The sequence below is a fragment of the Coloeus monedula genome (genome assembly GCF_965178545.1).
Source record: "Coloeus monedula genome assembly, chromosome: 7".
NCBI lineage: Eukaryota > Metazoa > Chordata > Aves > Passeriformes > Corvidae > Coloeus > Coloeus monedula.
This window is the reverse complement of record NC_138787.1, coordinates 8,741,513-8,768,702: the sequence shown is the minus strand read 5'-3', so window position 1 is coordinate 8,768,702 and position 27,190 is coordinate 8,741,513. Positions and strand designations below refer to the sequence as shown.

Sequence of the window (27,190 nt, the reverse complement as noted above, 5' to 3'; positions counted from 1 at the left end):
ACATGTTAACATATTCTGACAGAAAGATTACTCCAAGCATCATCTCTCATCCACAAGTAACCATTATCTGTGCCAGGCTCTAAGGACAGCTGTGTGCAAGATCATGTCTACTAATAGCTGCTAAACTCAGTACCACGTATGGGAACTTTGAAAGACTTCTTAGATCCATTTCTCAGAAAGAGATAATGAATCTCAAAGGAGATAAAAGCATTCTTAACTATGAAATACAGCAACAATCTCTCCATAGTTATTAACATGCTGTCACATTAGATAAATCTGCAATACATGGTGAATTTAAGTTTTTTGTACTTTAAGAGCCATACACTGCCTTTAAGACATGTAACACCTTAAATAAAAGGAACAAATGCAGAGGAATTGAGGGCAAAACATGAGTTAATGAAGCCACCTTTTTCAGAAAAAAGGTAAGTTTGATATTAGATCAAATACAAACGTGAATTACGTAATTCACAGGTTAGTAGGAATAATGTTAAGTTGCAGATTGTAAAGAAGTTACTTCACAAAAAATACAACTACTAGGTAGTTTTGTACCTGTGTCCCTCTACATAATTTTCTTCAGAATATATTTAGCTTGGTTAGTTATTCAAATGATAAATGATATCTTAGTGAAAGCAGTACAGAAAATAATCTACATTTTAATCACACTGAAAACAAATAATGGTGTGCTAAGTAAGATACGCGTCCACTAGACGTGCAGTTACCACATGCAGAAATGTTAGTGCAATGCAATACTCTTTATAAGAACATTACAGAAAAAACCCAAATAAAAATTTAAAGAAAGCCACCCAGCAAAACCAATCCCCCATCCTTGCAACAAATACCACAGTTGCATGCAATAAACAAATCCATGTTATCTATTCAGAAGTACACCATTTATCAAGAACTACGTGCCTTCTGCAAGAGGCACATGCTTTTGTTTTGCCTTATGATCAGCAGGGCATGTTGTATTTGGACTAACATTTTGACATTTCAGACAAGTGTGTTAAGTCAGTTTTTAAAATTCACTATTATCCAAGTGAATTTCAATGCTCAGTCAACCTTTAAAAAATATTAAATGTGAATAAATTTACCTGTCATACTTAAGGCCATTTTCTTTCACCTACAGCTATCAAAGATAAATGTCTTTAAGCAGGAGTTCTTACACCTTCTTTAAATATAAAATAACAGAAAATCAAGATCTAAGTAATTTTAAAATCAACGTTTTGGACATAGAGGGTAGGAAACACACTGTTGCTATTGGACTTTGAAACGCAACCAAGAAACAGGTGGTAAACAAGACTTTTAGACCTCTGAAGTAACAGTATCAAGTTTACTACTCAAAAATTCCAGGGGACTGACATGTTCCCCAGAACTCTATGCAGGTACCCTTAGAAAAAAAAATTAATTTTTTGTACCTGTGGCGACCAACACCAGAAGAAAATACAAATCAAGTATCTGGCAAGCATTAACATTATATGGAGTTTATACCATTAACAACTTGAAGATATTTATACACAGCTATTCTAAGGAAAAAATACAATACAGCTTTCCAAAAGTCTCAAGATCATGGACTAAAGATGCAAAGTCATTATTCAGTCCTGGTGTGCTTGGCAAAATAAGTGACTATTTTCAAACATTCTTATTTAAGAAAGCACACTTGCATCCCAACAACAACTGTGTACCATAGAAGCCTAACATAATTTAGTGGTGCAGGATGTCAATAGCACACAAATTCAACATAAGACTGACATTTAGATACAGCACAATTGCTCCTGTACAAATTATAGTATCTTCCATTTCTTCTGCACAGCAAGAAATACTCTTGTAACTTTATGCTCTATAAGAGCACTAGACACTCAGAAATGTACTTCTAAGTGCTATAAAGTATGTTCCTGAGCAATATACTTCCTCAGCAATTAACAAATAGAAGGCAACACTCTCAAGGGAATTTATCAAGTGTTGTGCAGCTAAAGAAGGAAACAAATTAATACCATCAAGGAAACAGAGTTTTTGAGATGCACTGATACTTGTTAGAAACTGCTAGTCTAACACTGCATTTGTTTGCAAGGGTTACTATTTCCAAAATATCAGAGGTTGTCTACCTGCCAATGAGTAAAGTGCCATCAGATATTGCAGTCAAAAATCAAATACAGTTTATAATCTGTACATTTTTTTCTACATTCTACTAAAATACTCGGAGAGAAACTAAAAATTAACTTTTTACCTTGATTAAAGATGTGATCACAATTGCTCCAGCATTCACCATAGGGTTATGAGGCCTGTCTGTGAAATAAAGTTTTCAATTACAAATATATTCCAAGACAAGTTTGTCAAACAAAACCATTCAAGTGCCTAAGGGAAAAATTATTCTAGATGTATGACTTCAAGTTACTATTACAGAATAGCTATTATATAATCCTAAACCTTTAAAAAAATACCATAATCTAACACTATACACAATATTTTGTAATTCTGAGTATTTTACAGCTTAGAACACACTCAGTCTTATGCAACTTAATCCAGTAAATTATTTGGTTTGGCATAATTTCTTTTCTTGAAATTTACAAATGCTCTTCAGTGTTCCAGTATTGGATCAACACAACACTTAAAAGCGGAGCAACCCCAGGACTTTCCAATTTTTCCCCCAAGTTACCAAGTCTCAGTGATTTTAAAAGTGTTTAAACAGGACCTTTAAAAAATAATTAAAATCCAGTTCTTAAATTTCCTTATTGCTGACCATGAATACAAAACTCTGATTCTTTTCAAGAGCCAGAGGTTTCTACCGGCAGCTTCTGAAATGCAAATATGTATTTACTCATCCTCACTAGAATTTAACTTACTTCATAGCTGACTTGCACATACCTGCTACACTTACATTTTCCTTTTTCCCACTGATCTCCATATTAACAGTATCTTTGCATTCCCAAATCATTCTTGACTGCTGAATGAATCACGTTCTCTTCTATTTTCTTTTTCTGAAAAACCTCTCCTTATCAGCCATCTTACTTTTCCCAAATAATCCACCTTCAACAAATAACCCTTTTCTTCTTTTAACTAACATTTTTGCTGTGCCTTTTAACTAGGATGTTGACTTCTGAGCAAACCTTGAACAATTCTCAATGCATTAACATCATGACGTTTGAATTCTTTATTTGCTATTCCTTTATCTCCAAATTTGAAAAAATACTAATTAAAAAACAACACAAAAACTCTTTAATACTTTTATGTATGATATACAAATATGGACTCTAAAGGAAACTTGAGATGATTGGGGTTTTGGATATGAGTCTGATATTCGCAGCCAACACACATCTTCCCATGAAAATTACACTGGGTATGGTCAATGACACTTAGCCATCTATGACTATCAGTTAATCTTCAAAAACTGATCATCAATTTTATTAGTATTTTTCAGAAAGTCAATATTAAAAGGAACTTTTAAATAAATCCAACTATTCTATTAGTGGGAAAAAAGGCCAGTATCTTCCAAAACAGCAGAGCTCCCCTAAAATACAAACTTGTTGTCTAGATACTATTTTAAAGTTGTTACTGCCATTCCTTCTCTCTCTGAACGAGACTGACAAATTTTTCTGATTTCATTCGATTATACTTAAGATTCCCATATATATAATATCCTGTTGTAATCTACTAATGCAAGCAACGAGGGTCAAATGTATCTGACTTTCAATTAAGACCAGATCCTGGATAAGAAAACATACGATTTCCATAGCTCCTTAGGGACCACAGACCTGAACACAAGTCAAATGACCACTCACAGCATCACAGCCTGCACATCAGAAGGGACATCTGGGGGTCATCTCCTCCACCCTCCCACTCAATGCAAGGCTATTGCCACGGTTCTATTAACTGAGTCTTGAAAACCTCCAGATGTGGCAAATCCTCTACCTCTCCCACAATCCTGTTCATCCTAGAGGACAAATTTACCCTAATATCCAATCTGCAGCTCCCAAGCCACTGCATGGGGCCACCGGCCCTTGTTGTACCAGGTGCCACTACCAAGAAGAGTTACAGAATTCCTCATGTTGGCAATTCCTCTTCAAGAATTTGAAGAGGCTTCCAGGGGAGCCTCTAGACTCCCCCTTCCGACTGCTCCTTGGGAGTTGCACGTGCCCTGGACTGCACAGCATCCTGGCAGCCCTTCGCTGGAGCCCTCCCCAGTTTTTCACTGTTCTCCTTGAGCTGGGGATCCCAACTCTGGACACACAATTCAAGACAACACGGCTCTCATGCTTAATCAGAACACACTGTCACCCTCATTTCTCACTCTAGCTATGCTTCTCTTCTTTACAGCTTCCTCTCACCAGCATTAGGTATCACTCCAGTTCATAAACTCATGACTTTATCATACAGAGCCCATTCTAAAAATATTTTTATAAATATTTTGCTCTTGATTCTTCTGTGCACCTCTATAGTTTCAATCTGCCACACAGTACAAAGAAAACAACACAACCAGATTCCATACCACGTGTATGTTTGAATAAAAAGGAAGTGCAATGTTTATTTAGCATTCAGCAATTGAAAAGCTTATCAATGTGGTATGTCCACACAGAATATACCCTCAGAAACGCTATTGCTTCTTATTTCTTTGCAGACATCACCACTTACCTGCAAAGTCAAGGCATTCTTGGTCACATACTCCTCTACTCTGAAGATTCCTGTCTCCCACTGCTTAACATCTCAAGCAACCTGTACTTGTTCTGGCCACTTTACAACTAACACATCTCCATGTGCTGCCTGCATATGACAAAGGGAAGAACCTTCTGATAAAACAAAATATGCACTTTCTTGAACGTGCTTCCAAAATGCAGTTCTGTGCTGTTCCCCTCATGACAGGCCAGCAGGAACATCACTATGGGAGCCTTACCAGCCAAGGGGAGGTACAGCAGCCTGGCTCACCATACACTAACAACAGCTGTCCTTTGAGGGCCTCTCCTACTGCTGCCAACTCCAGCACGTCACAGCACTGAGCAGGACACCTGCCGTGAACCCACTGCTGCCTCTTCTAAGCACAACAAACCCTGCCAGGGTATCCAGGTCCCAGGTAAGCAGTTTTCACCATTATCTGCATAGCACCAGGGAATACACCCAAATACTTCCTATACACAGGTGTCTGTAATAGACAGAAAACCCTCTATCTTGCCTAAACAGCTACAAGCTTCCTACAGGTGGTCCATGCCCCAAGCCTGTCAGTGTTTAAGAGGCATTTGGAAAATGCCCTTAACAGATGATTGCTGTAGGTCCCTTCCAACCAAAATATTCCATTCTACAATGAAGTACCTGTCCCCAAACTTCAGCTATATTGCCCTTTTTAAAGTGCTACGGTGCCTAAATAAAAACTTAAACTCTGAAAGATTTCTGCAGATTCCAAAGAAGAGATGTCTTCCATTCCCTGGTAATTTTTCGCTGCTGGGGGATGTATAGGTTCTGACACTACATTAATTTTTAAAGAAATTCATACACAAGTCTATTTCTAAATCAGCAGCCACTACTGATCTACCTCACAGTGGGTGCCATCAGCAAAAGGATTTCATCCTGTACAACAACTAAGCATGAAGACTGATACTGTAATTGCAAACTTGCCAAAGAGATGAACAAATTCATCCCTTAATCTTTAGAAAGAGGTATCAAACTGCAAACCTAACTGACACACATTACCAAAACCAAACACACACACACTCTCCATAATCAAATAATAAAGGCAGTGATCTGCTCAGACTGATAAAAAAATAAAATCTTTTACACAGCTTCTCTGCAAGTCACATGTATTGCTGTATCATCTCATTATTCTGCCAAGTTCATGTTTTTATCCTTAATGAGATATAAGCAAACTAAACACTTTTCTGGCAATCCCCTATTCAATTACAATGCAACTTTTATTACTGGACTAAGTTCCACAAATTATTATATCACTGGACTAATTCTACAAATAATTATCACCAAGAAGAGGTTGTATGTATGGATAAGAGATACTACCTGTTCATATATACAGGTATTGTCACACTAGTAGCATCATGAACTCAATAGACATTAAAAAGCCTGTAGCTGCCTAATGACCATAGCCAGGAAAATTATTCCTGATAATGCCTGTTTCAGACATATTTTACATAGTAAAATTCCTGATCTACTTCAATCAACTGGAATAATATTTTTTAAATTAGCATGGAGATTGTTTTATTCCTGCAGAAATCTGACTTGGACTGGGCAATATATTCCCTTTGATAAAACAAGTTTTAAAATTGAATATGCATAAGCCTGCAGAAGTTTCCAAATTTCCATTGCACAGCACAGATAATACTCTAAACACAGCAACATCTTTTTGTTGTATATTGGCATTTTTAACTATAATTTTAAATTATCTTAAAATATTCTTCATTCTTTCCAGCTTGAATCTCAATACTAGTAAACAACGAAATACAAGAACATCCTGTTTTAGGAATCTTCCATAAAGTAAGTATAGAAAAAATAGCTTCAGATGCATGTCTAAACAGTTTTCAAATACCTGTGTATCACTTCACAGAATCTGGATTATGAACATGAAATTCAACTACATCTGAATATTCAGAAAGTAAATAGATTCAATATCTATCTTTTTTTTTCATTTTCAAATCTGATCTTCAAAGTATTTATGGATGCTCAAACTGACAAATACTCTGCATATCTAAAGTTCATACAGTGGTTTAAATCTACAAGCAAAGTATAATCCTTTCTTCCCTCCTCTTCCTTCACTTGGAGAAACTCAACCTCCCTTTCTCTCACTATAACTGAAATGTTCCTATTTATTAGACTCCTACTTTTTTAGTTCTTCTCATAACGACTGTATAAGAGGCCATCCAGGTCAGTCCCAGCACTCCTTTCCTGTGTCTATCAGCCATAGAAGCACATATTTAAAAATTAAATTTTCTATCATGTGAATTAGTCTTCTCTATTAATTTCATGTTCCTTGGTCAAAATTTCAATAGTCCAAATTCTCTTATGCATAACATAATATGCATAAGAAACACTCTTGCCTTATAAACACTCTTAAAGTATAACAGTAAGGTAAAAGACCACAGCCCACCAATTCTTCTCCAACAGTTCAATGTTAAAAGTAGCAATAAAAAGAAGAAAATAATTTCTATACTTTGTCACGTTATTAAAAAGAGAAAATACAGAACATCTGTATCAGTTCAAAGGAATTCAGGAGCCATTTTCAGCACCATCAAAGCTTTTTTTATAGTAAATCTTTTTGTAAGATATGAAAGACAAGTCTTCTTCACACTGTTACAACACTGTATATTTGGAAAAACTAGGAAAGCAAAAACAAGACAGCAAAACTTGACAAAATGCTTAATCCCTCTTGGCAATATATTCATACTGGTATTTCATTACCATTTACTAACATAATAAAACAGAGAAAATAAACTGTCACGATATATTGTATTTTTAAGTATGGTAAGATGATTTTAAGATATAAATAATTAATTTTTATATAATCGTTTGAATATATTTATAAACATAATAAATATAATCAGGTGTCATTAATATATTAATAATATAGATATTTAAGTCAGAACTCAATACAGTCCTTGAGAAAAATGTCATCCAAGCCTTATGCTGGTAATTAAATATTAATTGCAATACCATGGCAATGGAAACATTGTCTGTTCTTGTACTGAGACAGATCCACTAGAAGAAACATTTGTGTTTCAGAGATAACATCCATTATTTCCTCTAGGGCTACCTGAGTCACCTTTCTCACATTTTTGCCATAAAGTTTATTAAAATTAAATTTCCATGCTTGAGAATTAATATAACATGAAAAAGAAATAATCTACGTAAGTGCTGTATGAGAAATTCTTGCTAAAATACTCCTGCCACAGGGAAAAAAATAAAAACATCATTTTGAATCAGTAGCCAAATTCCATTTAGAATAATCTGTGGGAAGATTTCGCCTTCTGGAAACTAGTCAGTGCTGGCCTTTGGCACCAGCACCTGCTTCTCAGAAGGCTGAGAAGTGATATGTTTTTCAAAATCAATTTAACATCTTTGATTCTTTCACCACCATTTTACAGAAGCCATGATTAAGGAACACTTGCTACCAACTCAACTAAATAAAAATAAATTTAAAATACTTTCATCGTTAAAATTCTTTGGGTTTTCCTACAGCTCAATAACTAGCAAATAGAATAGAAGCAATACAACATCTTTTACTAGCATTCTAAATTAGGCAAAAGTGACTAACAAAAACTAAGTTTACCTTGGTGATGCAAAATATTCCAGAAAGCTGCCTAGTAATATGACTTAAGAGGATAGGGTAAAATGACAAGACTGAAAAAACTGTGTAGGCTTGCCTCATATTTTTCTAAAACTGAGTATTTGCATTATTAAGTAAAATGTATCTCTTACCATCTTCATTCAGGAACAATTTGTTGAACCGTAATCCACTAGGCTCTTTACCAACATATCTGTGCACATACTCTGTACCAAGATCATTGACAGCAATCGCATATTTCAAAGGCTTTACGCAGGACTGAAGACAAAATGGAACTTTGGTATCACCCACAGAATGCCTGGGAAAAACACAGATGAAGAGGCTTGGAATTTCCTGATTGTCAGCTGTGGCAGTAGAATGTTAAATGCTTCATCTATCCTTCCACATACAAGGACTAATAACAAAAACGCACCAAAAAGCAAAAGCATATTAATACTAAGTCTCATTTTAAAGAACTTAACAATGAGATTTACAGGTTTTAGCAACTGACTCCATAAGCCAAGCATAACAAAGTCCGTTGCTGACTACTGCAGAGATAACAAAATGAAAATGGGTTCAGATATGTGTTTGTACCAGAGCAAGAAATCACCTCAGACCTCTAATCTTACACTTATCCTACTCAGTTGCAAACCACATACTCAACAGGGTACAGCTGACCCAAACAGAGCCACTACACTTATTCATGTCTATATAAACAAATATGAGATACAGTTTGATTTTGCAATTTGAGAACAATAATCAAATAGCTGCATTTACATTCCCTGTGATAATGGCAGAGATGTTTTATAACACTTACTACATGCTATCTTTTGGAAAGTTTACTTTCAGCATCTATGTCAGACTGCACCAAAGAGTGACTCATGCAAGCAGCATATGCCACATCTAGAGCAAAATGCTTGAAGCAGTCACTTGTCTGGTGACAAAATCAGGAGTGTATTTGCTTCTTTTCTTTGCAGAAAACACAAGCAGGCTTCAGTGAAAATCACAATACCATTTTGGCAATATAAAAGCTAACATTACTAAACATTAAACATCACAAAAATTAACATTATAAAAACTTTCATTAGCGCATAATATCCAAAACAAAGCAAAATGCCAATTTAAAGTATAAGGTTTTTTACTATTAATAGATTATAGCTCAGACACTTAAACAGGGAGATGAAAAATATACTTCAGCTCACTTGTACAGCTCCTCCCCTGAGATTACAGAGCATATGGCTAATTAGAAGCAAACATATGGATCTCAAGAGATCATAGCAAAATAACTTCCAAGCCATAGTCACCAGAAGCAAGTCTGATGCTCTCAGGAATGCCCCATTCACAAACCCAACACCCAAAAATTGCAGTTTCCAGGACCTGCAGTAGGACCACACCAAACTGCAGGTCAGCAGAGATGATGGACATCCTGCATTGTGTACTCACAAAGGTAGACAGAATTTGTGTTACTTCTCAGCTAGATGGTGCAAGGTATCCCTTTACATCAAGGCTCCTAAGCGTCTGCTACTCTGAGTTACTAATACTGAGAAAAATAAAATCACTCTGACTATATCTAAGACCTACATAAACCCTTACAGGGAAAAGCCTGATAAACCTGAAAAGCAAAATCATCTTCAGCTCTGTCCAGTTTCCACATCTTCATTGTCTTTTTAAAGAACATGTATCTGCATTTTTTCAGTGACACACATATTACATAACAATGCTACAGTGAAAACATTAAAATGCGGAGAAGGAACTAACACTTTGTACATTGTGACCTACACAGAAAGTTATACAGCTCGATGCACAAGTACTATGAGACAAAGCTTTTCAGCTTCCAAAGATTAATACTACAGAAGCATTGCCTTTATCTGTCCTTCAACTATTCCAAGAACAAAATCTAGAAGTTACAATATACCTTTGTCCATCAACGGTGCAAAGTGACACCCCCCACAAATCGGGGCTGAACTTGGCCAGTTGTGGAATATAGTCAGCAACCTATTACAGAGTGAAATAAAGAGAGACACATTACAATATCCAAAATACTTAACTCTACGTTACTTAAAATAAATGTCAATGGAAAGAATACACAAGGTAGAACTGAGTTACACTACTAATAATGACCTGGTATATCTAAAGCTTCATTAGAAATTATTATATTCACTGGATCACTATCAAATAAAACATTTTTTCAAAGTAAAATTTTCAGCACATTCAGAGAGGTATCTGTGTTCTGTATTACAGCATGTTCAGCATTTTCAAATCATATAAAATTTTTAGCTTGTAACAAAGTCTGGGATTTTAAAACTAATTTATTGAAAATAAGCACCAGAATAAATTTTATTTACTAACAAAGGTGTGGTATTGACAACTGCCAGATGTGTAGAGCTGCATAATTTTTCTACAAACTAAGTGTAGTCTGACAAATTATACAGCAGTTTTATAAGAAAGAATAATGCTATTTTCATATTCCAACATCAAAACGCTACAAGATTCTTAGAGGCTACGGACTGTATTTCTAACACAGTTTACAAGTTGCAGGCATAACTGAACTTCCAAAACTCTTTCATTACGCTATCAGTTTAATTTTTCTAAAAACGTTAAGAAAAAACTATCTACTTAACAAATGACGCATTTGGTTAATACTAAAAACCTACAGAAGTTTGAAGTTGAATTTATAAACAGGTTACCTTTCCTCCAGATTGTTTTTTAGCACTTTCATACAGCTCATCAATATGGGAAGTAAACGACATAAAATCTGGAATGACAAACTTCCTTCTGAAAGCTTGAGTAAGCAACACAATATTACTTTGTACACACCTGCAAAAAGTTGAAAAAGTTTATTAGTACTTTGACAATGTACTGTCAAAAAGCCTACTTAAGTAGCAATTACATGTTATTTAATTAGGACCTTCAGTCCCGTGAAGCTACATGCCTACAAGAACAAGGCTTTATTACTTTTCCAATTTGCCACTCTATTTTTCTAAATTAGTTATAATAGTTTTATTGCATTCATTTTTATTTTTTTCTACTTAAAGCTCTCTTTTTGAAGTTTCAACTGTGAAGCTATACTGCAAGGTATTATCAATCTGCCTTCAAGTAGCACCTCAGCTTGCAAAAGGGATCTAAAGCACCCAGTTCTCAGGATCAAGCCATCTGTAGTTTATCTAGCCCAGTCCTTGTCCAAAACAGTACTAATTTCAGAGTTAGATCAGACTTAGGAGGTTCAGGGTTGCTTTCTCTCACTTGACTCTTTCACCACGAACTGAGGGGAGAACGCTGCCAACAGACCAAACTGGAATGTGATTCCCCTCTAATAAGAAAAAAGCCCTGTGGAAAAACTTGGTAACATCTCCTGAACTGAGCAAAAGTTCATAGTGAGCAGTACCGCAAGTTTCTAGTTTCAAACCGACAGCACTTAAGGAATCTCTGTTGCCTTTCAGCCCAGAACACAGTTACACTATCGGCCACACCCTCGGAACATCAGCCCATCTGGGTCAGTCAAAAAACCGATGAGGTAAAAAGGAAAGGACTTATCTAGGACAAACAGAAGGAAGGATGAACACAAACTGAGACATGCTGAAAGTGGTGTGTCTGTGGGTGAAGGGGGAGAGCACGAGCAGGGTGGCAACTGGGAGCCATTATCAAGTCAGTTGAAATATGACCTGATGAAGGGTATTAACAGCCCTATCCCAGTGCAAGGAAGACAAAGGGAGGTTTAACACCAAACAAACAGTTAACACCTTCATGCCATGCCTTCTGGCAGTGTTGACAAAAGCAGACACATACTACTAATGCAGGCAAATGAAAAGTTAAGAACATCTAGGCACATGCTACGAAGAAGAACATACCTTCCAATTAAGAGTTACTCAGAAAAAAAGTAATTTTTAGGGAAATGTTTTCACTTAGATTAGGTATTTCAATATTTCAATAATCCTACTATTAAAAGTCATCATCAGTTCAAAATGAAGGTGCATGAAGATCGGTGAAGAGACAGAATTTTCCTCCCTTTGAAACGCCCTCTCTTTTTCTAAGTCTTTAAAGTCGCCTTTAAAGTCCTTAGTACTTAGACGACTTATCTTAAATTCAACTGATACCCATTTCAAATGCTGATAGGCACTGGTCTCCGAAAGTGAACGAGAAATTGTGACGTTTCCGATGTACACAGTCACCTTACAAACTACTGTCTGTAATACGCTGCTCTTTCTTAGCCTATGTTAAAATTGCAGTTGAGTTGTTTTGTTGCAATCTGTCGTATTTTTTTCTGTATCTTGCAAAAAATCCTGTTTGCTTTTGTTCCCAGCAGCTTCCAATTACAGTTACCTACTCCAGGTGCAAAACCCCTTTTCAAAAGTAATTAATAACACTGATGGCAGCTGTGTGCAGAATGAGTAACAACATAACATCCACTAGGTTCAAACTGCAGATAGATTTCTAACATTGCCTATACCACCTGGACAGCATTAAGCACGCTTGTAAGAAAAAAAATATATCCAAAATTCACCCAAACCTATTAGAACAAGTCAATACAAAATCTGGAAAACAAGAAGGCAGTATGCACTGAAATACAGTCCTCTTAAGATCACATTGTGTTTCTGAAACAGGAAGGGCATTTATACACTTAAAATTCACACCAAGTCTATGATGCTCACTTCAGCAGTACAACCATTTTAATGCAGGGACTGAAACTCATCACAGAAATGGCTAAGCTGGCGAAGGACATTACCTATCATTACCAATTTTTCCCAGACTCTGCCAAGGACATTGTCTGGGTATTTATCATTAACCCAAGCAAATCATATGAATTCACAGACTAAATTAAATACAAGGGTTCAAGTCATCTAGATGGGTGTTCAGAACAATAGGTGCATGGACAAAATAACAGAGTTCTTAGGTCTCCCTTTAACAGGATAGCAATGTTTTCAGTCAGCCAGGACATGAGCCATGACAGCCTCTAAAATTGTGCAGCTGACATCTCCTCCCCGCCGAAGTATTTAACTACTTATGTTCCAGGTAACCCTCTGGAGATGGCTGGCTTCAGGCTCCAAAGAAGTGGAGCACTAGGAAAAGATCACAGGGAGGAATTTAAATAAATAAATATATTGATCAATAAAAACCTTTCTATGGTCAAATGTTGTGAACAACTTGGCTCTTATCTCTCATACAGTTTAGTAGTGCTCCAGACAGGTACACTAAAAACTTCCTATTTTACACTCTTCCATTTCAATGAACTTTACAATCTCAGCCTAAAAAAACAAAAACAACTCTCTTGCCAAATCCCAATCCAAGCATTTCTTGCCCCACTTTAAAAAAATGCCTTTTCAAACTATAAATGTTTCCAGACACATTTTGGTTAGGAAGATTAGGCTGCAAGTCTTATCATCTATATTAACTGTCAATGGCTTGTATATCCAAGTTTGAAAGCAACAGTTTGAGGGTCTTTGGAAACTGCATCTTTGCTCTCTAGCATGAAGTTAGAATCGCTTTGTTTCCTTTATCACCTTGTTAGGTTTATCCATCATTTTTCAAGTTCTGACTCAGATTGCTGATTACTGCTTCCCTACACAAAACAGACATGGCTAAAAACATAATCTGAATTTTCAATTCCGAAGAGCTTTTCAGCTATGTGTACAGATACACTTTTTTCCTGTTTTGAAAGCTACAGTTTATGCATTACAGAAAGCCATGTGAAATTCCATTACTAGGTCTGTAGAAGTGTTCAACACATTTAAACATTTTAGAAAAAGAAGTAGCATGTTGACAAACCAGATATTAATATTCTAACATGGTGGAAATCCTCCACCTTCTGTCAAAAGATTGCTCAAATCTAATTGCTCAAACAGGATGAAAACATTTATTAACACCTGGGGTTAAGTTCCTCTAAAACTAAAGTTTTCATCAGGATTTGCTACCTATATTGAGAGCAGCACAGTCACTCAGCAGCAAACAGCAAACCCCGTCTGAGATCCAGCAACAGACTGACAGGTTGATGCTCAGTACGTAACACACTGAGACTGCTGCTTCTTACCCACACACCAAAGACGTGGTAGCAATACCACAGTTCTGGGTCAATAAAGCAGGATAGACAGCACCTTGTGACAAAGGCTAATCCTACAAAGCCAAGCAAGCTATTCTGAAAAAAAAACAGGGTTTAAACTTAAGAGTTGAACTGCTACTCAGTAGCTATCATTTCATTCAAGTGTACACTATAATCAAATTAACTCAATTCTGATTGCCTTATGCCTTTCCTACCCCTCCTCCCCACTCTACCCCACTGACCAAAATATTGTTATTTGAGAAAAAGGGCTTTCTGCAAGTCGTATATTTTTCTGTTAGGAACATGCTATGAGTTTAAGGAAAAGCTAAGAGGGATAGGAGGATTTCTTACAAATATTATCAGACTTTTTTCTACAGACTAGCTACAATGCCATAGAAACTTCTAAAAACACAGGGCATGTCAAAATGTGCACACTTTGTAAGGAAGATTAGCAAGTACAATCTTCCATATTTATTAAGTTGCCCAAGTTTCATCTAACAATAGATAGTACTACTGTATTAAGTAATACCAGAAAGAAGAAAATTCACATTGCAAGCTAACCAGCATGTCACACTGCTTTCAATAACAGCTTGGTCTCACTCGGCAAAGACCACATCATGGCCATGTTAGCAACATAAACAACTAATTCATAAATCTGTCAGCACTCTCTCCAGAATGTGCACCCCAGAAATCTTCAACTCAAGAAATTCCGCAGATGAAAGACTAAAACTCCAAGTTGTTCTGCCCGTAACATGGAGATTCTGATGTGGAGAGTGCTGTAAAGCCAAAAAATTTCAAAATAAAGCAGTTTTAGTCAAATTGAAGCCTAATGTGTAGAACCACTAAAAAGGCATACAGAAACAGACAATATAGACATATGAGCTGGTGTATTTTACAGCTAATTTCTACTGGATTTCATTGATTTAGTCAAGCTTATGTTACCACTACTCCAGATCACTTAACCTTGATATTTTATGCGATCTGGCAGCTTTGGATTCAAATTCAAGATGAGAATTACACCACTGACTTCTATGTTTAGGGAACTGAAGCTTCAAAGTCCTGAGGTAAGTACAGTTGAGTAGATACATTAGTTATATTTCACATCTTAAACACTTGTAGAAGAAAATACAGGGATTCTGTGCAAGTCTCTTCACAACAAATGCAGTGTCCCTACAAGTAACAGGTAAGTGAAGTTTGGGGGTTTTTAATTTACGAAAAAGGTTGCAAAGGAACCTTCTGCTGCAAAGAAAAACTTGCTATGTGAAGTAAGATTCACCTCTCCATGTCTGTATAATCTTTATGTTCAAAATTCTTCCTACACAAGAAGCAACCATGGAAGCTTTCCACAAATTGTTATAGTAACGACTACTCTCCTCACACAAAGGATCGAATCCCAGAGATGTGACATAGAACATAAGATAATCCTGCTAATTAGCAATCACTTTCCTTTTTCAAATGTACAGCCCTTGCCTAAAACGTAATTCAGAGTGTACTGTGACAAATAAGCCTTTTAGTACAAATGTAACACACAATAACAAATGCATTTCCTTTCCAAACCATCCATACACCCAGGAAGGTTTCTGAATCTAACAATTTCGAGTTTTTACTGGGCTGACAATAAAAACAGTGAAAACCTGGTCTTGAACTTAACACAGGAGTAAAGTTAGTCCATGCTGGATCTTTACAAAGTATCTCACATCTGCTTAAGGAGTTGACTGGTCTGTTATTTTCTCTCACACACAGACATTCGCTTTTTCTCAATCTATTTCCAAAAATGTTTATATATATTTTAATATCTATATACATACCTTTTATGTTTATACATTTACACTTATATAAACTATGCAAATACACAGTATAGTATACATTTTATATACCTATATGTATATAAAATAAACATATTATATATGTATAATATATACACACATACAAAATAATATGTGCAAATAAGTTTTAAATATTATGATTTACCCTGTAAATGGAATTACAATGCAGATGAAAAAATAGCCTAAAAATTACATTTCAAAATTTAAGAACCTCCAAATTTCCAATATTTTGGCACACAAAAGCTGTAAGCAGAGGAGCAAAGGAGTGTGCTTGAAATGAACAGAAGACAACCTGAACAGTGCTTATACTATTCAGCTTACAGACTTTGCTAAAAAAAAAACCAATAAAAGCATCACTAAAATACAGCACACAGGTCTTTTCCAAAACAGACCAAAGGAATGTCTGCCATCCTAACTCCTCTCATTTCCACGTATCTTGAAATTTAACTTCACTGTTTCCCACATACTCACTTTTAGAATTACACACATGCTTGGAACATCTCGCCACACAGAAGCAGCATCCTGAACTTCAGATTAAAAACTGACGATGTAGTGAGAGAGCAGTTTTACATAATCCTACTAAATACTTCATGCTGCATCAAATCATTTGTTTGGCATCTGACCAATAGTTGCAGTATGGGGTGAAAACACATGCAAACAACATTGACATATTAAACTCTTGTGGAGATCATGGAGCCTGTCTGCTGCATGAAATCTGAGAACAAACTTTTATCAAAACAGCATGAGGAGTGTACATTTGACTCCCTTTCTAATCGATTTATATACCTTATGTCTCTCCTTAAGACAGCACTCAGTAACACACAGACAGCATTCATTCAGAATTATAGGTACATAATTGACAGAAAGTTTACTTTTTAAAAAGGTCTTTGTCCAGCATAACACCATCTGAAGTTGTCTGAAGAGTCAGTCTTAGCATATCCATGCACTCTTTCAATCGAGGATCAGATGTACGTAATCCTGTAGATTTGAGTGCCTATCACGATAAAACAGTAATTACTAAGTGAAAAGATATGCTATTACAATCAAGTTACCTACTGCTCAGCATTTACCACTATAAGAGATCTGCCACTGCAGTATCAACAGAGACATTTTGACACTTTACTGATTCTTTAGCAACTTCCTTTGGCAATTTTGGCTGCATTATATGTCAAAGCATTAATATTACTTGAAATCCAGTGGTCCAACTACATTTTACACAAGTACAAATACTACTGAGCTGTGCCATAGGCACAGATGCTTTTAAGCATACTCTTTTGCACATCAAAGAAGTGAATAACAACATTAATATACTCATTCTCTTACAAAACTACAGAAACAGCACTGGGGGAAAAACAATAGTTATATTCCTTCCCACAGCTAAACATGGTCGACAGAAATTCTTTGCTTTGCTCTTGCACTTAGAATGTTAAAATAACCTTGCAGTAGTTAGCTTTCATACAGCACTCTGGAACAGTAAACTTACAGTTATGAATTTATGAACTGGTATTTTTTCTTGTCCTTCTGCAATAGTATAGAAAAGTAGATCTTCTAAGCTGGGAAGGAGACCTTGTTTCATTTTACTGGAAAACAGAAAATAAAAAGTACAGATTATTTTAGTGCCTATTTTTATTTATACACATTTTTGCATTATTCTCAGGGAAACACATTTTCACTACCAATGTAACTGCTACCACTAATTTCAAAGAACGTTTTTATCAGTGAACACAAAGCTTAGTTTGACTTTAAGTAGAAAAAAAATGGTAATATTACAAGTAGATTTTACAGTAGCAAACATTCTTAACTGCAACACAGTTATATTTTTACTGTCATACATTTACTGCTAAGATTATATTTAGATTTTTTCTGGGAGTAGATTAATCACATATCCCTCTTTTTGATGTTACCAAGGATAGCTATGTTACTTGCAAGAGGATAAATTATTTATAAGATTCCAAGATGTACATGCCTCATAAAAAAGTTGTAGAGCATTATGACCCAACTGTTCTACAAGCAAGAGGAGATGATAAATGTGTAATATTTTCTTCAAAACAAAAACAGTCCTGTTTTCAGGACTCCACAGAGGAGTCCTGAAGTCCTTATCCTTCTAGAAGCTTATGTAAGGCCCATCAGTTACTGTGAAACAAGCAAAGACATCTGCAGCATAATCATCGGAGCACCTGAAGCAGGAGTGACTCTCATCACACCTACTTAGCTAAGTAAACCCAGTGTAGATGCACCTTTAATGGTCACTGTGCTTATCAGTGTAAACACACCGGCTCTCCAAGATCCCAGGTGCTACCTATTTCACTCCAAGATAGGCTTCCCCTATGGCTGCAGTTTCTTGTTACCTGCACCTCCATTTTATGTGAAATCTGAAGGAAACCTACCAGACTAAGCATTGAGATTCCTTCTAAGACAGAAAGCTGTAGCACTGACAGCTTTCCCTCAAAGCCTTTGGAATGTTATAGATTTAACCTATAAAAAGTTTCGCCCTCCTTGATATTCCAAAGCACCCTGCAGCAGGCAGGAGCCCAAGTCTTTACACTTGGCCTGTAAGCAGCAGAACACACACTTTGAGACTGGGAGGGGCAGCAACAGCAAAGGGATTCCCATCCTTTGGTCCCCTGAAGTGCCTAGGTTTGCTTCCAGACAAAAAAAAGCCAGTGTTCCGATGTTTGACAAGCAAACATACATAAAACCAAAAGAAAACAAATGTAGATATTAACTAAAATGCAGAGTATGTAGTCTTACATCATTCTAGCCATCAACTGCAAAGGTCTATCTTATAATCTATTAATATTGGCAATACTTTCTTACTGTACAGTAACAGATAAACTAATGCCTGAAACTAGAATGCTCAGTGGCCATTTATGTATTTTTATACATTCATGCAAGCGTGTACAAAAAGCAGGTCCAACTTCTAGTCACTGAATTTTTCAAGAGATTAGTAATCTTTGAATAACAGAACTCAGGGTTCTAACTGCAAAAGTAAAATGCTACAACTAAGCACAGACCCTAGACAGGCCAATGCAATCTTACTGACTGACGTTTAATCCTCTCCTCTCCCAATACTTGCACAAGTCAGATTTATGATTATTTTTAATAAAAATCTGATTATATCCAAATACCCTTTTAAATTTAAGACAACCTCTAGATTGCCCTTGCCTCCCTCCTTTCCTAGTAACTAGCTGTGAAAACCAGTAGTAAAAAATACCACCTCTCATTTTCTAATTTAAAACACTGTATTTACATACTAAGAACAGAAGACAGCTTTGTAAGCCAACAGAACTTTCCTTGTCTTACAGTCTAGATTTTTTTTTTTTTTAATTTAAATTATGCTGGCTGACTAATGCACAGACAGGCTGGCAATTCAACCAAGACAAACGCTTGCTACTACCTCAAGCAAATTACTGAACAGCCCTTTTCCTAAGGAAAATTCAGGTCTTCCAGACAGCATATTTTGCTTTCAGTCCTTTGGGGACAGTACGTCCAGTCAAGCCAACAGAACCAAAACTACCAACATAGCAACTAAAGCTTCCCACTGCGTCTGCATCCTAATTCTGCAGGGAACTAATTTGAAAAGTTATGCTAAGTTACATCGTCTATACCCCTACATCTTCATCATTTACACAGAGCTTTTAACTGAGCTCCCCAACGTGTCAAGATTTCATGTTTTAAGGGATGTCTATGCTACATGAGTCATTCCTGGACTGCTGAAGGTCTGGCAGAAGAAACTTTCCTATTTCACTTTAGCAAAACCAGCCAGCAAACACACTGAGAAATTTTAACTGATAACCTATTTAATTACACATTTCTGAGCAATTACTCAGAATTTTACAGCTGTTCCAAGAATTTCTGTCTGGAAAGGTGCAGAAAAATACTTCAGACATTTAACCAAGATTTTAGCTGCCTCTTCATAGGCTTTTAATCTATTAAAGAGATGTGCACCCTTCACAGCAGAAAATCTCTCAACATGGTCTTCATATCTTTCACATCTGCTGTTGTTCAATATTGGGTCACTCAGCCTAATTAAACAATGGAGCTGCACAGACTACAAAAGCAAAGAGGATGACATTCAATATATTTACAGAAAATTGCTCCTCGTCAAATAGTCCACCTTTTCATAAAGTTTATCAGCTAAATAGGGGTGAAAAAGCTTGCTCTGCAGTTTATCAGATCAGTGATGTCAGTAACCAATGTTTGCTTAACCTAAAAGATGTGTTTTGGCACTGGGAGCACACTTAGCAAGATAATTCTGCTCCACACATGTAAAAAAAGCTGTTTTTCAGGTCGGGGAACTTGCAATTTTCACAGTCAAATTAAGTGGAAATTCCAGTTTACCTGATTTCAAGCATAATGACTTTTGATACTTATTTACCTTCTTTAAAAAAATAAATAAGCACCAGACTATTAAACAACTAGACTTCTTTGGTAGTGTACTAATCTGTGGGCTACAATACTGGTGGACTGTTTTAAATATAAAGAAAAAAAAAACAGGAATTCCAAGCACAAGGACTTTGCAGTCCGTATCATTCGTTCTTTCAGCTCTTCCTTTTGCATCAGTACAAAGCCTACACCAGATTCTGGGGATGATTTCATTTTAACAAATGCTGCATTTCTAGGACAGAAACAAAATTAAATTTCAAATAACATGGAAGATTCCTACTTTGTACTTCAAGATAGAACTGCCAAAATGCAGAACAGGATTTACAGAACAACAAATGATATAAAGATATGATATTGCTAATAATACTTTCAGGCATTATTAACAAATATGACACCAGTCATAAAAATGAGGTCACAATTACCGTCACAAACAGCGGTCCCTCAGGGGTCTGTACTGGGACCAGTACTGTTTAGTATCTTCATCAATGACACCAACAGTGGGATAGGATGAAGCCTCAGCAAGTTTGCCAATGACACCATGCTGAGTGGTGCAGGTGACAAGCCTGAGGGATGGGACACTATTCAGAGCAACCTAGACAAACTGAAGAAGCTTGTCCAGGTGTGAACCTCATGAAGCTCAGCAAAGCCAAGTGCAGGGTTCTACACCGGGGCCACAGTAACTCCCGGAATCAACACAGCCTGGGGGACAAACAGATCAAGAACAGCCCTGCCGAGAAGGACTCGCGGGTGCTGGTGGAGGAGCAGCTGGACATGACCCAGCCATGTGCACTCGGAGCCACACCTGTCCTGGGCTGCGTCCAGAGGAGTGTGGGCAGCAGGTCAAGGAAAGGGATTTTCCCTTCACTCTGCTCTGGTGAGACTCCACCCAGAGTACTACATCCAGCTCTGGGGTCCTCAGCACAGGAATGACATTGGCCTGTTGGAGCAGGTCCAGAGGAAGCCACCAAGATGGTCAGAGGGATGAGCACCTCCCCACGAAGAGGTAAGGTTCAGGGAAATAGGGCTGTTCAGCCTGGAGAAGAGGAGGGTCTTGGGAGACCGCACTGAGGCCTTTCAGTACCTAAAGGGGGTTTATAAGAAAGATGGGGACAGGCTTTTTAGCAAGGTCTGTTGCAATAGGACAAGGCATAATGGTTTTTCACTAAAAGAGAACAGCTTTATATTAGATACAATGAAGAAATTTTATGGTGAGGGTGGTGAAATGCTGGAACAGGCTGTCCAGAGAGGAGGTAGATGCCCCATCCCTGGAAACATTCAAGGTCAGATTGCATGAGGCTCTGAGCAGCCTGATCTATTGAAGATGTCCCTGCTCATTGCAGAGGGGTTTGTACTGAGCGACCTTTAAATAGTCTCTTCCAATCCAAACTATTCTGGGATTCTATGAAAGCTGCAAGTCACAGTCAGATAGCCCCTCTATCTAAAACAGGCACTTTGAAGAAGTTGTCACCATAATACAGATAAATATTTCCAACCAAGAGACACAAACACTTATCAAGTCACTAAGAAACTACTTTCTGTCCACTTGTATAGTGAGACGCTGGTCCCATAACAGAGGTGGGCAACTATTTACCCAAGAACTTAAACAAGATTCAAGAGGAAACTACATATTTATAAACTTAGATCAAAGATAGACATGTTAGCTATCAAAGTGCTGATGGTAAAACAAAAAACTGTAGCTTCAAAACCTTGGCCTCTACAGACGTTATGAAAGGTCTAATAAAAGTGTACTTCTAACTGTTTCTTGCATCTCTGAGTATTGTATCCACACTCCACAGGAGTATCAGCGAAATGAACCACTGCCTGGTTATTAGTTATTCCTCTGTAATCTGGCCTGGCTGCAAAAGCAAATTTATTTTTAAAAGTATCTCCAGAATTCATCTCTGCCTTAAAAACGAGCACTACCACTCCCTTGTCATTTAAAAAAAATAATGAAACATTTCTTTTAACCGCTTTGTGATATTCTATATACTAGTGTCCAGCAGTATATGTAGCTGTAAAAAGTGAGCAATTTAGCTTTCAAAAGTTAGGGTCACTCACATTTTGCTCCTCCCTCTCACCTTAATCAAGGCCTTTGTAATTTAGAAATAGCTTCTACTAAGATAAACTGATCCCTTTACTGTCCAGCGTAAGATGCAAGATGAACAATGCACTCTTATACTGAAAGTAAAAGCAAGAAAAAAACAGTTATATTGAAAGTAGGAGCAAAGGGTATTAAATATTATACACTTCTATAACTGAGGAGTATATTAGGCTACTGTGTTTTAATAACTCAGGCATGAGCATAGATATTATTGTGTTTTAATCCACAGTTCCCATTAATTAAATTTACCAATCTGTGACCACTCTCAGTTTAAGCTCAATTATCTTTCCTCTCTAAAATATATTAAGCTTTAGTTGGATACACAGTGTGAAGGCTGGATAGCAGGGATAAGGAGGTGGTGGAAGATACAAAGGAAAAAACGCACAGGGGATCTGGTTATGCAATGGGATACTAGTTATTTCATCAGCCACAGACCTCATAATTTATTCTATGAGGAATTCAACTGTTCTAAATTTCTCTGCAGTATTTGCACAGAACATTTTAGGCTCTCACTTGCAACTGCTACTCTCTCTATGCAAGAACTGTTAGACAAGCAAATAATCAGGAAAACCTTACTGCTGCCTTTTGACACTGTGGGTTATTTCTGTATCCCAGAATCATGACCTTATAACTAAATAGAAAAAAAAATATCCCAACAACGCTAACAAATAAACAAAAAAAAAAAGAGTAAAAAGGACTATTGCCAGTTGGGTCCACAAACCACTTGCCAAACACCACTCAAATGTTAGACACTACGGATGTCAAAGTGCTGGAATCATCAGAATACACAGACTGCACTGACTTAGCCCAGTTGTCGATGCAGTTCAGACACCTATCTTTTGAAGAACCTCACTTTGCTCAACCCTGTACTCTGTCTTAATAAAGCAATGATTTCCACATGTATTCTACCATTTACAAATGCTTGAAGGAAGATTTTCATAGTTCTGCATTAAGAAAAGTAAGAATGAAAGTATCCAGCAGCCTGACTAATGTCCCACCAGGAATTCCTGCACAACCTGAAATGAAAAGAAAGCTTCTTGCTTTTTCCTTGATCATAACTATATGATAGATGTTTTATAGAATTCCTCCCAGTTCACTCTGCAGTAAGACTCAAAGAACAAGCATCTGACTTTAAAAAACATCATTTTCTCAAAAGCCAAAAATTATTAAAAGTGCTTAACTGGTTTGTGATTACACAGCTTTACCACACACATTAGAAATTAAAGAATTTCACTAACTGTTGCTAGCTGTAGGAAGCTAATAACAGCTCAGTTTAAGAAAATACTGCCTCTTCAATAAATCACCTTTGCAATACCGTCAAAAACCCATCACACCTGGCATGCTGTTTTTTTCCAAAGTTTTAATGTCTGTATTTCTGCTTGAAAACAGAAGTGCAATCTTTATAAACCACACCTATTCAAGCCACAGAAGAATAATTTTCACTATATATATAATTCCAAAACATTATATATAGAGCTAATTCAAAGAAGAGACTTCATATTTGTTGAACAATAGCATATATTTAAAAATTACAGCCGTATGATTGTGTATTATATTGTACATGGTTACATAACCTGACGTGCATGCATTTTTTAAGGCATCTGACAGCAGAAGTAACTAGTGATGCCTTCAAAGCAGGCTATACCCCACTGAACCAGGCTGAGCAGCTAACACATCTGGGGGGAAAAAGCAGAGAACAGGGCCACAGCCTCCTTCCCCACCTGCCATATTGAAGTTCATGCTAAAAAAAAAACCACAAACCACAACTCAAAAGCAGAACTATTAGCAAGCTAAGGGGAAGCCTTCCTGACTGGCCTTGTGGAATCTTTTCCAGACTTCCTCTTAGCATCAGACTAACAGAGACTTTGCTCAGTGTCAAGTGCCCTTTCTCAGCCCTGTTCCTTCTGTCATTTACTCTTCTCATCTAGGTAATAAGCATAGCAAAGCCTGGGAAAGCAGCTTGGGTGTAATTTTAATTATGCCACCCCATAATCAGCACACAGGGTGCCTACAGGAATGCCACGGGGCACATTTCAAACACACACAAAGGAGAAGTCATCATGGGGCTTGCAGTTAAGCTGTCAACCTTCTTCTAAAAGGTTATCTGAGATACTAAACGTACCCAGGTTCAAACAACCAATGCATAGACTGTCAGACAGGGGGTGGTAGGAAATGAACACTCAAGACTTGCATAATGCTGAGTACTAACAAAGTAGAATGCTCTGCCAATCCATTTACCTCATCATTAAACTCTATCCGTGGTATGCACTACCAGTCATTACCAGGTAAAAAACTGGAGCTGATACACCTGTCTCTGACCTTTTTTTTTTTTTTAGGAGTATTTCAAGTTCTGAGTGAAGGAATATTAACTTCATAAACATATACAGCCTTATCATTCTATGACCTGCGCGTACCTTTGCCACAAAGGGACAAATAAGGACCTCTTGGCACAGGCACACATCCTGCCTATAAACATCTGTACTCACCACGTACGAGTGGCAGTATCTGTCCCTGGCTGCACTAGATCACAGAATTCTTAGGGCTGGATAGGACCTCCGGAGATCACTCAGTTCAACCCCCCTGCCAAGGCTGGGTCACCCTAGGGCAGGTTACATAGGAACGCACCCAGGTAGATACAGACGTGGAGAAGACAATCCTGCAAAACTTCCAAGGCAGCACTACTCACCATGCACACTGCCTTTAATAATTAATGCGAGATGACACAGCTTTCGCTTCTCTTGAAAAATATTTTTAGCCGAGTGGAAACGCTACCAAAGCCACCCTACCGGCACGCTCCCTGCGCCGGGCCTCCCCACGGACGGCACCCCCGCACACACGCAGGAGGGACCCCCAGGCCGGGGGAAGCCCGAGGCGCTGCCTGGGCCCCACGCCGCGGTGAGCGGAGCCCCGAGGGACGCACACGCCCCACCACCACCCGTGTACGCTTCCCTCCCGCTCCGACCCCCTCCCGCCGGCAGCCGGGCCCGCACCGCCCGGGGAGCGGCCGGGATAGACCCCGGGGTCCCCGCACCTGCCGGGGAAGCGCCCGCCCGGCCCAGCCCGGCCCCTTCCGCAGGCACCACGCGTGCGAGGGGGAGGCGGCGCTCACATGGCGCCTCCGCATCATCCCCCGCGCCCGCCGCCCCCTCCACACTCACTTCTCCCCGCCGCCGCCTCCGGCCACCTCCTTGCCGCCGCCGCCGTGGTTATTGTTGTGGCCGCTGTCGGCGGGGGGCTCGCCGGGAGTCGGTGACGGCGCCTGCGCCCCCTTCCCCGGCTCCTCCAAGGCTCCCTCCGAGCGGGTGCACAGACTCCGCGCCGACGGCAGCGCCGCCGGGCCGCGGCGGGCGGCGGGAGGGCTGGCGCCGAGGGCGGCGAGCGGCGGCGGGAGGCGCCTGGTCCCGGCGGGGGGTCCCGGGACCGGGGCCCCGCCGCCGGCCGCCCCCGGCGGGCCGAGCAGTAGCAGCTCCCGCAGTAGCGCCGAGCGCCACAGCCGCATCATCCTGCGCCACCGCGCCGACTGCCCGCCGCGCCGCCCGGCCGCGCCTCTCGCTCCGCGCCGCGCCCGCCCCCCGCCGCGCGCCATTGGCCGAGCCCGCCTAACTGTCAGGCGTGCGGCGCGCCCATTGGCCGGCAGGGACGCCACTCAGGGGCGTTGCCACGCCCCCGGCGCGGGCCGACTCTCCCCGCGGGGCCGCTGGTGTCGCGCGCGGCCGGCGGGGCGGGAGCAGCAGCGCCCCCAGCGGGCGGACCGGGCGCGCTGAGGGGGCCCCGGGGCGCCGCCTCCCTCCCTCAGTCGCTTCCTCACGCCTTCCTTTCCGCCCTCCCTCGCTCTGCGACGTGTAAAGGCGTTGGGAGCGGGCTGGGCTGCGACGGTGTGGGGTTCAGGTTGCCATGGATATGGCCATTTTTTAAAACTGTATGTTTTTGATTACGAAGTGCACCGCCTCTCCCGTGCCGGCAGGATCACAGAATATGCTGACTTCAAAGGGACCCACAAGGATCATCGAATCCAACTCCTGGCCCTGCACAGGACACCCCAAGAACCACACCCTGTGCCTGAGAGCCTTGTCCGAGCACTTCTTGAACTCTGTCAGGCTGCGGCTGTGACCAGTTCCCTGGGGAGCCTGTTCTACTGCCCGACCACCCTCTGCGTGACAAAGCTTGTCCTTATACCCAAACGAAGCCTCCGCTGACACAGCTTCAGGCCATGCCCTCTGGTCCTGTCACTGGTCACCACAGAGAAGAGAGAAGGAGGCACAGGGCCTGTGCCAGCCACACACCAGGCACCCTAGGAAAAGGTTCAGGAAACAGGAGCCGGTTGAAAATATTCTCAGGAGGAATTCTTGTTTCCGCATTCTTTGGGCCAAATGCTTCTGGCAATGAGCAGTTACTAAGGGGTTTCCACATACTTTCAATAAAAATGTAACTGCATAGCTCATTGCCAAAACTTACAGTGGAGGCTGTAAGTCTTGGTCAAATGTATGAAGTTTCTTGTTTTTAGGAAAAAATAAATAAACCAAACACAAACCCACAAAAATCAACCACCTGGATGCCCAGGTGAACTGGGTGCGGCCATTCACATCATCGAGCAT

General features: G+C 39.1%; 1 protein-coding gene across 1 annotated transcript in view; it reads right to left on the bottom strand.

Moving 5' to 3' along the window:
- The window catches only part of GLS (glutaminase), a 63,938-nt gene extending 37,826 nt beyond the window's left edge, over nucleotides 1-26,112 (bottom strand). Inside the window, exons 1-7 of the mRNA XM_082285345.1 lie at nucleotides 25,754-26,112; nucleotides 17,592-17,688; nucleotides 16,981-17,102; nucleotides 10,936-11,065; nucleotides 10,164-10,243; nucleotides 8,404-8,567; nucleotides 2,222-2,280 (exon numbers count right to left, since the gene is read on the bottom strand). Coding sequence (XP_082141471.1) covers nucleotides 2,222-2,280; nucleotides 8,404-8,567; nucleotides 10,164-10,243; nucleotides 10,936-11,065; nucleotides 16,981-17,102; nucleotides 17,592-17,688; nucleotides 25,754-26,097 — 996 coding nt within the window. The 5' untranslated portion in view covers nucleotides 26,098-26,112. The remainder of the gene's footprint in view (nucleotides 1-2,221; nucleotides 2,281-8,403; nucleotides 8,568-10,163; nucleotides 10,244-10,935; nucleotides 11,066-16,980; nucleotides 17,103-17,591; nucleotides 17,689-25,753) is intronic.
- Nucleotides 26,113-27,190: the final 1,078 nt, after the last annotated feature.